At 43.3% G+C, this 18,255-nt stretch overlaps 1 protein-coding gene across 5 annotated transcripts in view; it reads left to right on the top strand.

The window, feature by feature from the left end:
• PHF21A (PHD finger protein 21A) overlaps window positions 1–18,255 on the top strand; it is a 186,256-nt gene that overhangs the window by 165,001 nt on the left and 3,000 nt on the right. For 4 of the 5 annotated variants that reach the window (XM_052652709.1, XM_052652707.1, XM_052652708.1 and 1 more), the window contains 6 exons: window positions 3,888–3,986; window positions 6,558–6,609; window positions 7,358–7,497; window positions 7,891–7,951; window positions 10,491–10,654; window positions 17,244–17,399. In XM_052652709.1, coding sequence (XP_052508669.1) covers window positions 3,888–3,986; window positions 6,558–6,609; window positions 7,358–7,497; window positions 7,891–7,951; window positions 10,491–10,654; window positions 17,244–17,399 — 672 coding nt within the window. The remainder of the gene's footprint in view (window positions 1–3,887; window positions 3,987–6,557; window positions 6,610–7,357; window positions 7,498–7,890; window positions 7,952–10,490; window positions 10,655–17,243; window positions 17,400–18,255) is intronic. The other variant, XM_052652711.1, reaches the window with a different exon arrangement.

The raw sequence follows: 18,255 nt of genomic DNA, 5'->3' as shown, positions 1-18,255 counted from the left end.
AAAAAAAAAAATGCATATACCTTAATTTAAAAATGCTTTATTGGTAAAAATGTTGACCATCATCTGAGCCTTTAGCAAGTTATAATCTTCTATAGTAGTAGCATCAGAGATCACTGATCGCAAAACACTTTATTTATATTATTGATATAATAATAACAAAAACGTTTGAAAAATTGTGAGAATTACCAAGATGTGACATAGAGGCAGGATTGCCACAGACCTTCAGTTTGTAAAGAATGCAACATCTGCAAAATCCCATAACGTGAAGTGCAGTAAATAAAGCAAGGTTTGCCTGTAGATCCTGTATTTCATGAAATTTGGGAAGTTTGCAGCTGGTGCTTCTGTAAAGACCGTTTCTGTGTCTTTGTCTCTCCTTTCCCCTGGGAATTCTGACACATGTGTTGGTATGCTTGTAGTGTCTCACAGGCTTCTTAGGCTCGGTACATTTTTCTGCATTCGCTTTTGTGTCTGCTCCTGAGACTGGTTAATTTCAGTTGTCCTGTCTTCAGGTTCACTGATTATTTCTTTTGCCTAAACTCCTTTAGTGAATATTTCAACTATTTTTCAGTCACAGATTTCTATTTGCTGCTTTTAAATAATTTCTGTCTCTGTATTAATATTTTGTTTTTGGTAAGCTGTTGTTCTCCCAGGTTATTTTTTCATTCTTTGCCATGGTTTGCTTTAGCTCTTTGAGCATATTTAAGACAGTGGGAGTCTGATGTCTGGGCTTCCTGAAGGCCAGTGTCTTATTATTGTGTTTCCCCAGTGAAACAGCTATACTTTCCTGTTTATTTGTGTGCCTCCTAATTGTGAAAAACGTTCACTTTTAAATTACAGCGTGATAACTCTGGAAATTAGATTCTCCTCCTACCCCAGGGTTTATTGTTATTGATTGTTGAGAGCCTCTGTTGTTTTTCTGTGTAGTGCCTTTTCCAGACTATTTTTACAAATACTATTTCTTGTCATCTGTGGTTATTGAAATCTCTGGTCCTATTAGATTTACTTAAACAACTGGAGCCAAAAAGAAGAAAAAGGTAATAATAAGTAAATTAAAACAAAAACAGAAAACCCTCTCTTGGCCTTTGCTGATTGGCTTTGAGCAGGGGCATTCCTTCAGTGCTAAACAGGCCACCTGTAACTGTCTTAGACTTCACCTCCTTCTTGAATAGAGCTCAAACATCAGCAGAGGTACAAGCTTAGGGTTCTCTCAGCTCTCTTCTAAGGATGCATCTAGTCCCGGTAATGCTCTATGCACTCTGGATTCCTCAGTGTATGGGATAGCCATTTAAAGCCTTTACTCCTCTAAGAATCTTCCTCCTCAGCTTCCTTCTTCCTAGGCCGTTGAGTCTGTCTGCTGCATACTCCATCCAGCATCCTTGCACACATAACTGCGAGTAGCTTATATCTTTAGATGCTTTCATCAGATGGCACTTGGAAAGCCACTCCAGCCTTAGGCAGGCAAACAAAGGTCAACCTCTGTACCAGTCCTCAGGGGATTACCAGACAGGTCAGAATACAGAGCCACACGTTGAAAACAAGGTCCAGCAAAACACACCAGGAGCACAGGCTGCCATCTCCAGAGCCTCTGCTGAGCTAGCGGATGGCTTTGTAGGCAGGGAGGGAAAAATCGTTTCTTAACAAAATCTAGCAGCTTCTCTGTTCAGTATGTGTCTCACTGGTTGTTCTCAGTTTTTTGTTAGATCCCAACATTTTAAAAAGTTGATTCTGTCTGTTTCTGCTAGCTTAATGTTTGTTTCAGTGAAAGGAATGATTATAAAACTCCCTGTCCGGCCATTTCTGTGATGGCACTCCCCTCCCCTAATTTTTTTTTTTCTTGTAAGCAGTTTTAAACAACAAAAATTTATTATCCCACATGGTTCTTGAGGTCAGAAATCAGTTTGCCTCTCAGCTTGGTGGTCCTGGCTCAAGGTCCCTGACAAATTTGCATTCAGATTAGTTGGCCAGAACTGCAGTCATGTCAAGGCTCAAGTTGCCCTTTGGCATGTGGAATCTTCCTGGACCAAGGATTGAACCTGTGTGTCCTACATTGGCAGGCAGATTCTCTACCGCTGAGCCACCAGGAAAGTCCCCCTTCCTGTTGTTGCGTTTACTTTATCTTTATTTTCTTGGATGATTTTGGTATTCCTTATGTAACCTTGAGATAGCCGCACTCTTCTTACACGAGAGAAAATTTGAACCTTGGATAATTCCTTAGCGAAGAGGAATTGGTTTGATCTTCCCTGGAGGCATTACCACTACCTGCTTTATTCAGCCCTAGAGATGGAAATAAGAAACCCCAAGAGACTTCACACAGCCTTGGAGTAGAACAGCAAACCCTTGTAATTGACCCCTTCTCCCTCCCCCATCAGACTCCTGTTGTTCCGATCCACAGAGCTATGAAATAAGCTTCCTGGGCACGCAGGACCTTAAAACTACCGCTAGAAACTACTCTCCCATTGTGTTCCTTTGTAGGTGTGTTTGGTGGTTTGTTTTATGGGGGAAATGTGTCCTTTTTGGTTAAAACAAAAAGTGTGTGAGAGAGGAGAGCAAGTGATTCTTCCCGGTAGGTTCTACTCCCCACTCAGAAGATCAGCACCTCTTTACAGCATACCTGCTCTATGGTGAGGCCCTGTATTGGGTGCAGAGGGATGCTGAAGTGTGTAGAACAATCCTGCTCTCAAGTGGCCTCTGTATAGTCCAGAGGTGGAAATAATACAGTGATAAAAAAAAAAAACAACAAAGTAGCATTTATGCCCCTAGTGGTTGCCACAGTTCTGATAAGGCAGATAACTCAAACTTTCCTAAAGGAATAATGTGAGGAGCAGAGGAAAATAATGGATGTGGCCAGGAAGTAAAGTGAAAAGTCTTTGTTATGATGTTTGTTTTTCAGATCTAGTAAAATATTTCACAACATAATGATTTCTGAGATCTTCTGATATCCTGCTTGTAGAACCTTCTTTCTACAGTGGGCTTTTGTTTGGCTCCTTCTCATCAGTAATCAGAGAGTTTCACTTTTCCTTAATTACTTGTCGCCATACAAAAAGACCACTTGCATCTGCATTGTTTTCAATTTTGAAAAAGTAAATTAGGTTTGTGTTTATAGTTTTGTATCCACTGTTCTAATATCATTTCAGTATTTACAGAGGGTTTCATAACATGAATTAGCCATTGGGTCATGATAAGAATAGAAAGGCCAACCCAGCCCCCAGTCTACCAATTTGCTAGCTTCCTCTTGTGTCTGAAGATGGTAATGCTACTGGTGGTGTTTTGTTTGAATGAATGCACCTGGAAGGTGAGGTTGGCTGCAATCAGGATGTCAGCCTTTTACCGTATAGTCTTTCCTCGGCGATTGCATCTCTCCTCTAATGGATGATACAGGCAGATTTTAAGTGTCCTGAGTAAGGGGAGTTCTGCAACCTCTCTTAAGGCTGTGATTGGAATTCTTCTGAAATAGAAAAGTGTGTATGTAAGAGTTTTTTTTTTTTTAACATCATTCAGATCTTAAGCACACTGTGAACCAGAGCTTGACCTATATGTAACAAGAATGGACTTATTTCTGGGAAACTACTCCTGCATCCTAAAGTACATAGAAATAGACTATTGTAATCTTTTTTTTTTGGCTGCTCTGGGTCTTAGTTGCAGCATGTGGGATCTATTCCCTGACCAGGGATCGAACCCAGACCCCCTCCATTGGGAGCACAGAGTCTTAACCTCTGGACCACCAGGGAAGTCCCTCCCCCTTCTAACCTGAAGTCCATATTACCTCCTTTTTTAATGTTTCCGGTTTGAGTATGTTCTTTTCTTTCTTGTTGGCAACAAAGTATGTTTGCTTTTATTCTCCTAATAAAAAGTGAATTCTGAAGTTTCATTTAATTTTCCTCTTCTAGACGGTTAAATCCCACACAGAAACAGATGAAAAACAAACGGAGAGCCGCACCGTCACTCCGCCTGCTGCACCCAAACCAAAACGGGAGGAGAACCCTCAGGTAGGCCCAGCCCTCCAGGGCATGGCTCAGGCTCTGAGATGTGACTTACTCTCATACATCAGGGGGGACCCTTGCTTTCTGAATCACTTGGTTTCCTCTTCTTGTGCTTTCTCACTCTTCAGTGATGTTATTGCCAAATCAGGTCGGCCTGGGACAGATTAAGAGTGTGGCCTGTAGGGTTCACGAGCTGACAGACAGAGATTCCATAGCTGTGTCACAGATTTGAATTGTGTGGCTCGTGACCATTTCCCCAGGTACCCCCTGCATTCCTGATGATCATTCTGTTCCGTTTGTCTCAGCCAGCGTCTATAAGCTGTCCCATTCACAGTTAACGTCTATCTGTGTTGTTGATTACACTTGTTACATGTGCATTTTTGTTATTACTGTTGTATTGTTAGATCCCCAAATCCCAGATGAATCAGCAGCTCGAAAGTAGATCATTGAAGCGCAAAAGTAGGGATGAAAACAGTAACATCTGTGCTGCAACTGAATATAGACTTATAAACTTAGATAGCAAACAGAACTCTGGTACAAACACAGATTGTGAATTTGTGTGTCCTTGGACAATAGAATATTATAGTGGATGCTTTTGTACAAGCAGCTCTAAAAGAGAAATGTGGACATGATGGCGAATGTCTGATAGCTGGATGTTACTAGACCAGCAGTCCATTCCCTTCTGTCCTCAGTGCATTCTTTGTAATGAAACCATGTCAGATAGTGGCATGAAGCCATCAAAGCTTCATGTCATTTTTTAGAGCAATGATTTATCAAGCCAGTTCAGATTTTTCTACAAGTACAAATTATAATTCTTTATGATATGAAATGAATTAATTTTTAATCTGCTTTTTAAAGAAGAGACCAGAACTTGAACCAAAAAGAAGTACTAGTCACGCACGTTGCTGAGAAACTTACAAAATCATCTGCAAAATTAGTGTCAAGTATTAGGCTTGAAGGGTGAAAAAGAGAGCAGATTATTAGCAAAATTCCCTTATCAGAAGAAACTGAAGGATATCTTATGTCAGTAGCACCATGGAGACAGGCAAGTACCCTTGTATAATAACAGGTATTTCTAATTGGACAGAATCACTTTCATAAAGAGGATAAGTTAGTTTTTGGTACACATGTGATACATAGGTAAGGCCAGAGTTCTTGACTTTTTATTCTATTTATCACTAAAAATCAGCTCTATGGAAGAGATTTTTTTTTCCCATGTAGTAATTCTTTTATGAGCTTGATCTAGACTGGCAAAGAGGAGTTGGACGTGAGTGGCCAAGAAGGGTGCTGTTACTTGATTAAAAGAAGGTGCATCAGAATGTTAGTTCACACACTGCTTTATTAACAGAACAGTTGGGAGACAGTCTTCTGATCTTAAGTTTTGAAGGAATAAGTGAAAATTAGGAATGCAGCTAATTGGCAGCTGCAAAGTGTATGCAGTGTATAGAATGGGCACCAAGTCCAAGGCTTTCCTTACTGAAGCACTCAGGCTGTTGGGAGGACAAGTGCCCACCTGCTTTTGAAATAAGAAAATAATAACATTTCTTCAGGATGCTGAGAATACCAGTAAAGGACATTTCTGTGTTCTCAAGTGGCTTGTTCAAGATTATCTTTATAAAACACTCAGTAACTTGAGTAGCCTGAACCTGTCAGTTCAGGCCAGAATATCATGATGTTTAATGTTGAGAGTAAAATGTCTGGATTTTCAAAGACCAAATTGTGGTATTAATAATTCTGCAGGAGTGTCAACTAATGATGTTTCCTTATTCATCAGTTAGAGAAATTGATGATTTATCATTTGGCATATTTAGCAGCTGCATGCAGTGCTATAGCAGAAAATGAAGACATACTTTCCAGACTCAAATCCAACCAAACACCAAAGTAGTAATCAATCTGTTGCTCACTCCATGTTTAAGCAATGAATGCTCCAGACTTGGAGTCCAGTGTTCTCATCAGCTTAGCTTCCAATGGAGCATTGAGAGTGGTGATCAGAGAGAAATCATCACTCGATAATTTATAGGTCCATGGTTGATTGGAAAGTCACAGTATTAAGCACAACCACTTGCTATCATTCCTAAAACTCTTAGCTTTGAGTTTTCAGTGTCCTGAAAACTGAACTGAACTTTCATTGTCCAGTCAGTGGTAATAAAAATACAAGAACTCTTGACCCGGTATCACAAATGAAGTTCTTAGAATTTGGAGCTTGTTGTATGGGAAGCTCTGTGGAACACTCTCCGTGTGTTTTTTTGTTTGTTTTTTCAGTGTGGAGTCCTCTTTTCTCTTAGAGAATTTTTCTGGGAAAACTTAGATCGTTCAAGATTGTGATTTCTGCCATTGAGAAAGTAGAAGATATAGGCCCCATTCCTTCTCTTCTGATTCCTGTAAGATCAGAAAGCTTCCCAGGCAGCTTCATAGCTTCTCAGAGCAGAGGGTGCCTGCTCCTTGCTCACCTGAACTTGGCTTTCTTCCTGCCACCAGCCATTGGGTGGCTTTCCCTAGGAGTCTAACTGGGAACATGCAGTTGGCTTTGTGAGAACCCAAACTGAAGTATATTCTTCTTTTGTTTCTCTGGCACAGAAACTTGCCTTCATGGTGTCTCTAGGGTTGGTAACACATGACCATCTAGAAGGTAAGAGAAGACATTCATGGTGCTGCCTTGCTTCTGGCCTAGAGCTTTGTTCTCAAAAACAGTGTTCAATTTATTGTTAGACTTGAAAATTGGAACACAGTGTGATTCAACCAGTGTGGACTTTTTTTTTTGGAGTAAACTACCTTCCTTCTAGCTAATGTTCAGCTTCTCTCCTGTCTTTATTTATCCACACTATTGTCCTGGGGAAATTCCCTACTTGCCTGGATTAAGGGGACTGCTGTTCACTTAGAGAAACTACTTTTTTTTTCTCCTGGCAGCACAAAGTAGCAAATGGCCCTCTGACAAGTCTTGGAATTTCTGTCCCTTTTGATTATCAGAATCTTAGGAATAGTTGCAGAGCTGTACCTCTCTTAGTTATTTAATTCAAGAATGGTAAACTATGATTACTCAGTCTAGGTCTGTGGATAAAGTTCATCCACACCTGTATTATAGTGACCTAAAAGTAGACCAGGACAGCTGTTGACAAGTGTGGTCTACTGTTAAGCTCTCAGTCCACAGAGAACCACCCTGTAGGACAGCACGGCCTTGCCCTCCAAGAGGCAAGAGGAAACGGTCCCACGTGTTTGCTCCCAGCCGCGTGGTGGCCTTGGCTGAGGCTGCAGGGGAACCAAGAGACTTGCTCTCATTTGTTAACTTGTCATGGGAAGACCAGTAGGTAGACAGGGAAGTCAAGCTTGGTGGGCTTCTCCGTGCCTCTCTTCTAATCCAAACCTTTTGCTTTCCCAAGAAATCCAAAGCAAGAGGCAAGAACGGAAAAGAAGAACAACAGCGAATCCGGTGTACAGTGGTGCGGTCTTTGAGCCGGAGGTACTCTTGTCAACACTCGGCCCTTCCTTCACACGTTCAGTTTTATTCACAACTCGTTCGGTGCGTCCCCTCTGAAAACCTGCTTAAGAGCAGTACCCAGATTGTGCTTGGCCAGCTTTGTAAAATGGTGGATTTTTCTCTGGCCGATCCCATTATATCATTTTTCTCACTGTTTTCCCCCTTAATTTCTTCCCGAAGTTCAAGTAGCTACAAACCTACCTTAAAAATTTAACTCATCCTGTCATCTGAGTATGACTGTCTCCTGAAGCAGAGACAGGCTTCTCTGGAGTATTCTCTCAGAGCCAAGCACATGTAATAACCCCGCATCTTAGGGTGACCGGCACTAACTGGCTGGCAAGTTGGCGGGCCTGCAGTGCTTGGTCTTTAGCTTGCGCCAGTTTAGTAATAACCATGCTGTCCAGCCAGTCACCTCTCCATCTTCATTCCCCAAAGCGCAAGAAGAGTGCAGTCACGTACCTGAACAGTACAATGCATCCCGGGACCCGGAAGAGAGGTGAGTGCCTTTTTGTGTCTCCCCTGGCTGCTGCTTTTGCTTTCTGTGTGTGTTTCCTTCCCCTCCCTCCTCCCATTGTCCTGTCTTAATTCCTGTACCCCTTGAAAATAGTCTTGTTGCTGTTCTCTGAGAATGGGGGGAAAAGAGAGTGAGATTTCTTATTAGAGGTCTGTAGACTGGATCAAAGCTGCCTTCCTGGAGTTCTGGCAGAGCTGGCTCAGGGGAATGGCTTAATGCAGCATTTCTGCCCCAGGCCCACCAGGCTGTTGATGAATAGCACAGTGAACAGAACACCCTGTAAGAGGAAGCGTTTTAGCATCATTGAGCCAAACAGAACGCTGCTGTTGCCAAGGTGTTCTTAGTAGTGTCTGAATGGTCCTGACACAGTGAGGACCGAGCATCACTCTTAAGCGTCTGTGAGCTGCAGGCTTCCTAGGAAGGAGGGGGTAGCCACACTGAGAATTTAGAATGTGAGAGAAGAGAGCATCTCCAACTAAGGAAGAAAAGATCACTGTCAAAACAGGCTCCCCAAAGCAGAAACTCCTGAAGAGCTCCATCCCCCAGTTGTCCCCCCCCCCCCCCCCCCCCGCCCCGCCTCACCCTCAGGGCAGTCTCTACTCTCAGCACAAGGAGGCCTGAATAGGTCTTAACGGCTCAGAGTTCGAGCTCATAAACAGGGCTCTGGAATTGTTCTTTGATGGCAGTAATAGAGCCCAAGGTCCCTTTCTCCACATGATAATGTGGCCCTGAATTACACTTCTAGGCCAGGAAGGTTGCAGAGCGAGTGGAGTAGTGTGCTGATTTGTGTGCGTGCACACGCTGTCTCAGGGCTGCTGGAAGCTGAGGCGGTCACCCCGACCCTTTGTCTGCCTTAGGCAGGGCTCCAACTATACCATGCCCACCTCTTCCCCTCAGAGAGATAGCACACCCGCCTTAGTGACCCGTTCCAGTGTTTCATCAGTCCCTCCTCTGGAAGCCAAAACACACTTAGATGGGAGTCCCGGAGTCACTGGGATTGCTTCGTATTAATCCCTAGGCCACAGTGTCATGGGTTATTTTCTGTAGTTTTGTTTTGTTTTTGGCAATTTTTAGTGACCTCTGACATAATTCTCAGAGAGGAGCCCCCAGCCAGAAGCTACAGTTAATTGGCCTGCCAGTGGGCAGTATCTGCTAAGAGGATAGGGGTTAAATGAGCCAGAAAGACCTTGGCATCTCTTGCCAAGGTCAGAGGATGAAAGCCTGCATTCACAATACCTAGGACGTGCCTACTGTGGGTAAACAAAGAGCATTCATCTTCCACTTTCCCTTCTAGCAGCACTAAATACCTTAGAAAAGACAAACCGTATGATCTGTCTCTGTACTGCAGACAGTGCCGGTTTAACACAGATAGGTAATGTTTGTGTAATATCTGACAGAATCATGACTCTTGTACATAATTCTAATATAAATAATAACTGTTGGCAAAGTCATGATGCCATATACCATTCACCAGTACTCGTAGGCAGTTGTGTACCTGGTTTTTTTTTTTTTGCCTGTGGTACGCTGAGTGTACACTTTTGATCACATGACATCTTAGAAGCTATGACCTTGGCCTCTGGAAGACAAAGACCCTGACTTGATATATCATAAGGCAAGAGGGGTTGGCCTGGACTTCTGACACCCATTAGGACTCATTTGTAGATTCTCTGTAGCCATGAAGTTTGATGCAACATGCTCCTGCTCAGACCAGCTCTCTCAGTGAGCAGTGTTACTGATGACAGGGCCTTACCTGAGACGCTAGAACAGGTAGTTCACCAGAATGTTTGTGATGGAAGCAGGGAGCACTCCTTGATCAACTGGGGAGGGTATCTGAGTCCAGACATACTTAAAGTCATTGTTAGGCCCACAACATCTTTTTAGGTGTTAGGTTTCAGCTGCTCCCAGAACATATCTCTTACTAGCTCTGCCAGCAAGGGGCAGAGTAGTTAACTTGAATTTTGCCTCTTCCCTTCGCCTTTCTCCACCCTCATAAAGTGAAGTGACCAAAATGTGTATAGGAGAGAAAAGGACAATCAGAAATCCTCGAGAATATCTCTCGGAACTGAGAATCATTAATATTATTATATGGATAGCAATTGCAGAAAAACCTTAGGGAACAACGTGCAAAAGACACAGGAAAATAAATATTTATCCCTGGCCTTGACTCCCATTGAGCTTTGATATCTTGTTTTCCCATTAGAAATCTCAGATTGTAATAGTTGAGGAGTGTCTCTATAATCTGCCCAAGTTGAAGACCTTTAACATATGACCCAGAATCTCCTGCCATTCTCTGAGGCTCTCTTATCCTCCCTTCGAGACTCATGCATTTGTTTCTAATGACATTTAAATCTTTGCTTCTCTTCCTCTCTTTGGGACTTTGTATTAACTTTCTGTCTGCTACCTCACTTCCTTTTCCATGCTAGCCAATGAGGAACACTGGCCAAAGGTATGTAAGACCATTTTTCCCCCTTTCTTTCCCTCCCCCCTTTTTCCCCTTTTGTTCCCTTCTCTCGGTATATAGGTCGTCCTCCAAAATACAATGCAGTGCTGGGGTTTGGAGCCCTTACCCCAACATCCCCCCCATCCAGTCATCCTGACTCCCCTGAAAATGAAAAGACAGAGACCACATTCACTTTCCCTGCATCTGTTCAGCCTGTGTCCCTGCCCAGCCCCACCTCCACAGACGTAAGTAACTTGGGGAAAGCTCACTCTCTTTCTCAGACGTGAAATCGGGGAAACCGTTATCATATGTTGTCTCCTTACCAGCTGCATCTCCTTGACTAATCCTGGAATAGCAGTCATCCCTCCAGGACAGTACGTGCCATGTGAGGCAGCTTTCTGCTAGGGCCCCAGGTCCTGCCATGAACTTCAGAATCATGTTAAATAACACGTCAGGAAGCTCAGTCAGGGCTCTAGTCTGGATTTTATCCGCAGTGAAGGAGTTCTCAGGAAGAGGGATGGGGTGGGGAAGTCAGCTCCTGTAACTGAGAGGTGTGCAGGCGTCTTGTCATCAGTTTTGGGGAGTGGGGGTAATGGACAAAGGTGCACATTTCCCCCAGCAGTCCTTGTTTCTTGGCTTCAAGTAGAATTTAAGGCATGGAAAACTTTTCCTTCGAGCAACTTTATTCAGCAGAATTGATCAGAAACAGGTTCCTGAGAAAGCATCAGCCTGCCCCTGAGGCTGCAGGCGTGTAAATTGCACGCTCCCCCCCCCCCCTCACCTAACAGATACTGCACACCCTCTGCTGAGCAGGTGCTGCTCTTGAGGCTGGGGACAGAACAGGGAACACAACCAATCCCTGCCCTCAGGGAACTCCACATTGCAAGGCCAGAGGCAGCGGCTAAGCAAATGAACATTTAAATGTCAGGTAATGAAACGTGCAGTGAAGAAAAGGGGCACAAAATCAGAGTTACGGCAGGAGGTCCTGTTTTATGGAGAGCAGTGAGAGAGAGTCTCTGATGGGAATGGGGTAGGTGGGAACATCTTTGGGGAGGCATTCCACCCCAAGGGGACAGCAGAGCAGAAGCCCTGCTCACAGGAGGAAGTGCGCGTGGCATAGAGAGGCTCTTGGCGAGCACGCAAGAGAGCTTGTGGGAGAAGAGACTTCAGAGGCCCGGGCCCGCCATGCAGGGCCTTGCAGCTTTAACTCTGAACGAGACGGGAGATGCTGGAGGGTTTTAAGTAGAAAAGTGGCATTACTTTCCAGTTTTTATATTGAAAAAATGTCAAACCTACCGAAAAGCTTCAATAACAATACAGAGAACAAATGTATACCCTTCACCTAGATTCACCAACTGGTACAATTTTGCCACGTTTGCTGTTCCCCACCCCTCCACACACACTTGTTTTGCCGACCTAGTTAAGAAGTTGCAAACATCATGAAGCTTTACCCGAAATACTTCAGTGTATATCTCCTAAAAACAAAGATACTCTCTGACATAGCCACAATAAACTTATCAAATTGAGGAACTTTAATATGATAAAACATTATTATGATGATATACAGCCCATCTTTAGACTTCTCCAATTGTCTCAGTAAATGCCTTAGTGGCACTTTGTTTTTTTCTGTTCCAGGATCCAATCCAAGATCACTTTTGACATTAATTTTTATGGTGCTTTGTCTTTAGTCTCCTTACTCTGGAACCGTTTTTCAGCCCGTCTTTGTCTTTCATGACATGACCATTTTTTAAAAGATAAGCCACGTGCTGTATAGTGTCCCTCCATTTGGATGATCTGATTGTTTCCTCAAGAATAGATTCCAGGTGTGCATTTTTGCAGGAGCACTAAATACATGCTGATGAGCCCTTCTCAGTGCATCTCAAGAGGCATTTGTTGTCCATCTATCTCATTGTTGATGTTAGCTTTCATCTCTAAGGTAGACGCCATCAGATGTCTCTACTCGTAAAGGTGCCTGTTACCTTAAGTGCAGATAGCTTTGAGTCTGTAAAAATACCCCAGCAGTCTTCAGTTCGGTTCAGTCATTCAGTCGTGTCTGACTCTTTGCAACCCCATGAACTGCAGCTCGCCAGGCCTCCCTGTCCATCACCAACTCCCGGAGTTCACCCAAACCCATGTCCATTAAGTCAGTGACGCCATCCAACCATCTCATCCTCTGTCATCCCCTTCTCCTCCTGCCTTCAATCTTTCCCAGCATCAGGGTTTTTTCAAATGAGTCAGCTCTTCACATGAGGTGGCCAAAGTATTGGAGTTTCAGCTTCAGCATCAGTCCTTCCAATGAACACCCAGGACTGATCTCCTTTAGGATGGATGGTTGGATCTCCTTGCAGTCCAAGGGACTCTCAAGAGTCTTCTCCAACACCACAGTTCAAAAGCATTAATTCTTTGGCTCTCAGCTTCCTTCACAGTCCAACTCTCACATCCATGCATGACCACTGGAAAAACCATAGCCTTGACAGCCGTCTTACTCAGTGATTTTAGCGTCTTTTGATGGTGCTTGCCTGCATTTATTATTTTTAAGGCATTTGCAGAATTTACTTGGATTTTATAGGAGACTGAGGAGGGCAGGGTGGAAGCACAGAGAGAGACCAGGTAGGAGGCCGTTGTAGGCGTCCTGGCAGGAGCTGACGATGGCTTGGCCCAGTTGAGTGTCAGAAGCAGAGGTGGAGAAAACTGATAGGGTCCGTGTCTGTTTTGAAGAATGAGCAGAATTAGATAAGGGGATGTAAGAGAAAAGAGAATAGCCAAAGATTTTAGCCTAAACAACTGAAAGGATGACGCTGCCGTTTACTGGAATGACAAGAGCAGGTTTGAGAAGAGAGACCAAGGAGTTAATCTTGTACATGACCCGTTTCTTTTGTGGATTACAGAGCTTGTCTTTACCTGAAGCTACATCTTCAGGTAAAATGTCCTTTCAGCTTGAAGTCTCTCTTTGTACTTATTAATGACCTGCACGCATGCATGCTGTCATTTTAGTCATGTCTGACTCTTTACGACCCCGTGGACTGTAGCCTACCAGACTCCTCTGTCCATGGGATTCTCCAGGCAAGAATACTGGAGTGGGTTGCCATGCCCTACTCTATTAGTGGTCTGCTCCTCTCCAAAGAGCAAAAGAATACCGTATGCAGAGCATGAGTTACAGTTCCAGAAGCAGCAAAGTAAGCGTTGTCTTCGGAGGACCAGGGTCATGGAGGAGTCGTCTTCTCGAGCAGGTTTCCTTCCTTGGACATAACCAAGGCTACAGGCCTAGACTTACTCTCAAGATTCAGCATTGGCTTTTGGCATTACTGGTTGACACAGATTTTCTGCCTGTCCTGTTAACGAGTACCAGGAGACTGGCAGAAGCCGTTTGTTGGCCCCAAGGATGGTCTCCATTTTCCTCAGTTGAAGCATTGCCAAGGTGTTGCCAGCTCACAGTTTCGTGGTAGGGATCCTTCGCAAGGTGGTGCACAAATGGTGGTGAACAGGCGACTGTGGATCTGCCGTTGAGTTACCATTGCTAAAGAATGCTATGTTTATGACTTTTGACTTAGAGCGTTTATGATTTTATTTGACTGAACCCAAAGGATCCATTCAGATCAAATCACAAACTGAAAAGCTTCTGCCAAGTTGCATCTTAAAATACAAACTTTGTTCTTTCCAGGAAACTAAAGGTGAAATAAAGCTTTTCTAAAACCACTAAATATTTTGAGAACCTTCTAGGTTACACCTAGTGGAATGAATGGGACTTCCCTGGTGGTGCAGTGGCTGAGACTCCATGCTCCCCACTGCAGGGAGCCCTGGTTCAAGCCCTGGTCAGGGAACTAGATCGTACATGCATCAACTAAGACCCAAAGAAACCAAGTAAATAAAAACCCTAGTGGAATGGGTTTTCTTTCAAGATAATTGACTTCTACTTTTTCAGTGTCCCAACAGTGGCAGTGATTAAAATCAGCACACAGGGCTCTATCTGTGTTTGCCTCCAGGTAGCGTAAACCCCAACAACGTTAATTAAACAATCACGGTCGAGAGGCAAGCCTTTCCTGGGGATCAATAATCATCCAGAAGGAGCTAGTGATATAAGACCCAGCCGGTCACTAATCTTTAGGATATACTTGTTGCCACTGTCATCGTTTTTGTGAGAAGAAAAGATATGTTGACATGGTTGAAAATTCTTTTAGCAAATGATGAAGTTGTGATTGATATAGCCAGGGTGTTTCCCAAAAACATACACCCCTTAGCTCCTAGCAGACTCTTGGGTCAGCCATCATTCAGCTTGCTGTTTGGTTTATGGTAGTAATTTGGTCAGTCACCGAAGCCTAATAAGCTTTTGGACCTGGGGCAGCACCTCTGTGGGACTTCCTCTGCTTTCTTTAAGCAAAGGATCAATTTTGTGTGGCTGAAATACATATCTTAGCATTTTATATTCCATTTTGATGGGCAGTAGTTCTCAATGTGTGGTCTGCATGTCCCTGAGACTCTTTCAGGGGTTCAAAATACGTATTTTCAAATATAGTATCAATCAAAATATAAAATCAGAAGTGTTCTCATGAGAGCACTAAAATGTTATTTGCCGTCTTCATTCTCATTCTCTCAAGCGTAGGACAGTGACGTTTTCCACATCTGACGTGATCAGTAATAACGTCATCACTGAGGGCTAACCAAAGGTGTACCTGTGTGTTCTTGGGTTTTAACGTTTTTCAGTACATGATTTTCTTAACTTTCTGTGATTCTGTTATTATTTCAAAATTAAAAAGCTTTAAAAGTTTTAGTACAATAAACAGCAATAGGTAGAACTCACATTAAAAAAAGCACTTTGAAGTAAACAAGAGCAGTTTGAGGTAGACAGAAGTGCTTATTAATTCTTAAAATTACTAAGGGGTCCTCGCACTGAAAAGATTATGGACTGCTGCTGTAGGATAAGATAGCAGTAAATAAGGTAAGAGTTTTCTTTGCTTTAGGAACTGGAAAGAAATTACTTAACCTTTATTTTATGTACTCTCCACCTTCCACTTCCTGATGGTCTCCTTACTCAGTAGCAAAGGGAAGTGAACAAGAACTCTACCCAAAGAATAAGATAGGTATTTGGGATAAGATGTCCAGTTTGCCTCATTTACTTCATCACTGATAATTTTACCTGTGGTTCATGTAAAAGAGTTTCAGAAACCTTAAAATTTGTCTAAACTCCTTAAAGTCACAGACTTAAAGCATGTGGCTGTGGTTTAAGAAAGATGAGCTGTCTAGAGGAGCACTCCCCTCAGCCTGATCTTAAGAACAAAAGAAGAAAGTCGCAGTTAATCTAGGAGAGAAACCTTCATGTCTTTCAGTGCCTTTGAAATTAAACTGTTTGGCTGCCTTCTCCTGCAGTATTTTTGCACATGTACCAAGTATCTTTTTTTTAATTATCCAAAGGTAACATTGTTTTACTAAAAAAGATTAGCATCCATCCACACTTTGATGTATCTTACAACTTTTTGCACCCAGTTTTCTATTTCACCAGATACCCTAGATATGTAGATACTGCCAGGTAGTCTCCTTTCCTTTCCTTTGGAGAGAAATTGTAGGTCTGAGAAGATAACATTCCTGAAGATACCCTGGAGAAGGGAAAGATGACTCACTCCAATATTCTGGCCTGGAGAGTTCCACAGAGTCTATAGTGCGTGGGGTCACGAAGAGTCGGACACGACTGAGCGACTTTCCCTTTCTGCAGCGGTGGCTGAAAGGTTATATCGCAGAAAGGAAGAACTGAGCATTGCTCTGTCTTTGCTTCCTGTGCAAAGTTTCTGTGTTAGACCTTCTGGCAGAATAGCCTGGAATTCTAAAACAACACACTGGAAGTGAAAAGGAGTCTGCCCCAAGTTGTGGCACTGCCTTCTTAGCTAACCTCTGGCATGACCCCTCGGTTTTCCCTTCCCTGGTGTCCTTAGCAGCAGCATTAATCCTGTTCAGAGAACGGGCCAGGGATTGACTCGCTGGAGACCACTTCTTTAATACCTCATTTTTAAAAAATGTGTTCTCTCCGAATTTTAAATAGATCTGCTTTTTCCTGATGGTGCCTTTGGTCGTGAGGGCTCCCGCAGACTCACCTGAGTACCAGAACTGTCGCTGGTGGGGGGGAGGGGGGACTAGCAGAGCGCACTGAGGCTGCTCCTCTTCTTCCATCTGGTGAAGCATCTTACAGGGAGAAATAAGGCCTCCCGGAATAGAATGGGCCATTGCACAGCAGATGCCAAGTGCTGGTTTTAAGAGAACACCGTCAGGTGTTTGGTGTTTTTAATTCTTCGTGTTAGAATGCTCATAGGAGTTTAACATGCTCCTGACTTAATCCTTTCCCGTGTGAATTTTGACTGTAGTTTTCCTCCCAGAACAACCAAAGTGTTTAACAAAAGCCTCCATTTCTTGTCTGTCTGTCTTTTCCAATTTTTCTAAACTCCCCTGAAAAACGATAGGTAATTGGAATTTTTGCTATCGTATTGTGGAACACTTTGATGAACGGATTTCAAGGTCTTTCAACTTTATGATTTGTGGGTTGGACTGTACTAAAACATAAATGCTGAGCTGTTGCCTCTAAAGCTCATTTTGGCCTGGGTGACTACAGAGTTACAGTCTCCTGTAAACTCTTAAGAATACCGGCCCCACCTGGAGAGTCCCAACTGTATGGACCAGGTCAGGGCTTGCACCATTGGTAATTCCTGCTTTTCCTGAGCACTCTTGTAATGAGTTGGAGGGACACAGCTGATTGTCCTAAAACATTTATTATGTGTATTCAGAACGTGCATGTTAACATTCAGCTTTTACCTTTTTGTCCTTTCTTTACCTTTCCTCACAATGTCATAGGGTGATATCCATGAAGATTTTTGCAGTGTTTGCAGAAAAAGTGGCCAGTTGCTGATGTGCGACACGTGTTCCCGTGTATATCATCTGGACTGCTTAGACCCTCCTCTGAAAACGATTCCCAAGGGCATGTGGATCTGTCCCAGATGTCAGGACCAGGTACTGTGGGGTGGGTCAGAGAGGACGAGAGACAGAGGAGGAGAAAGACCCCCAGATGACAGGGGGTCTCTTCCTGCTCCGGTAGCTCTCCAGGCCACGTCTGCCATACCTACAGGACAAGCCCTCACCTGCATAGCTTCTCCTCTCCGAGGTCCTCAGTTCATGAGGCAGTGACTCATGTAAGGCGGAGAAGCCCTAACTGCTTCTCTCTATTTGAAATGATGTATCTTTTTATTACCGTTACCCTTAAAACTCCACAGTACTGTCTGCCTCATTCTCTAAAAACGGTCCAAACTTAGCATATGGTTGAAACTCTGGAAGTAAAATCCTTAAAGGAGAATATGCAATTGATCATTTAGTTCAAATAAGAACAGTTTTACTTTTAACCCGTGTTCTCATCAGGATCAGAGCACTAACTGCACAGTACTGTCTTAATATTTAATGCACTTGAAAGAAGAGAAACAGTGCTCCTTCCCTCCCCTTTCTGTTTAGTTTCTGATTTTTTTTTCTCAATGATTCATGTATGTCTTTATGTTTTTATGATAAGCTGTCCTGAGACCTTTTTGAAAGTAGGCAAGCATATAAATAGTAAATAAATAAGCCCAGTACTCAGCAAGCTTTAGGAGCCCTGCTTGATTTTTTGGAATCCTGATTCGAGAGACTTCTGGTCTCCCCCTTTAAATCTCTGGTCTTCGTCCTTCCTGTCTCCATGATGTAGTAGAGACAGTCCTCACACTGATGCTGCTTTGTGACCCTCTGATAATTTTCTTCATAGGCTCTAGATTATACTTCAGTGTTTGGGGTTGATATTTAATTTCCTCGATCAGGCTGTCTTTGAGGGACATACAAGCTACAA

The sequence above is a fragment of the Budorcas taxicolor genome, chromosome 15 (assembly GCF_023091745.1).
Source record: "Budorcas taxicolor isolate Tak-1 chromosome 15, Takin1.1, whole genome shotgun sequence".
NCBI classification, from domain to species: Eukaryota; Metazoa; Chordata; class Mammalia; order Artiodactyla; family Bovidae; genus Budorcas; species Budorcas taxicolor.
This window is presented reverse-complemented; position numbering and strand designations above follow the sequence as displayed.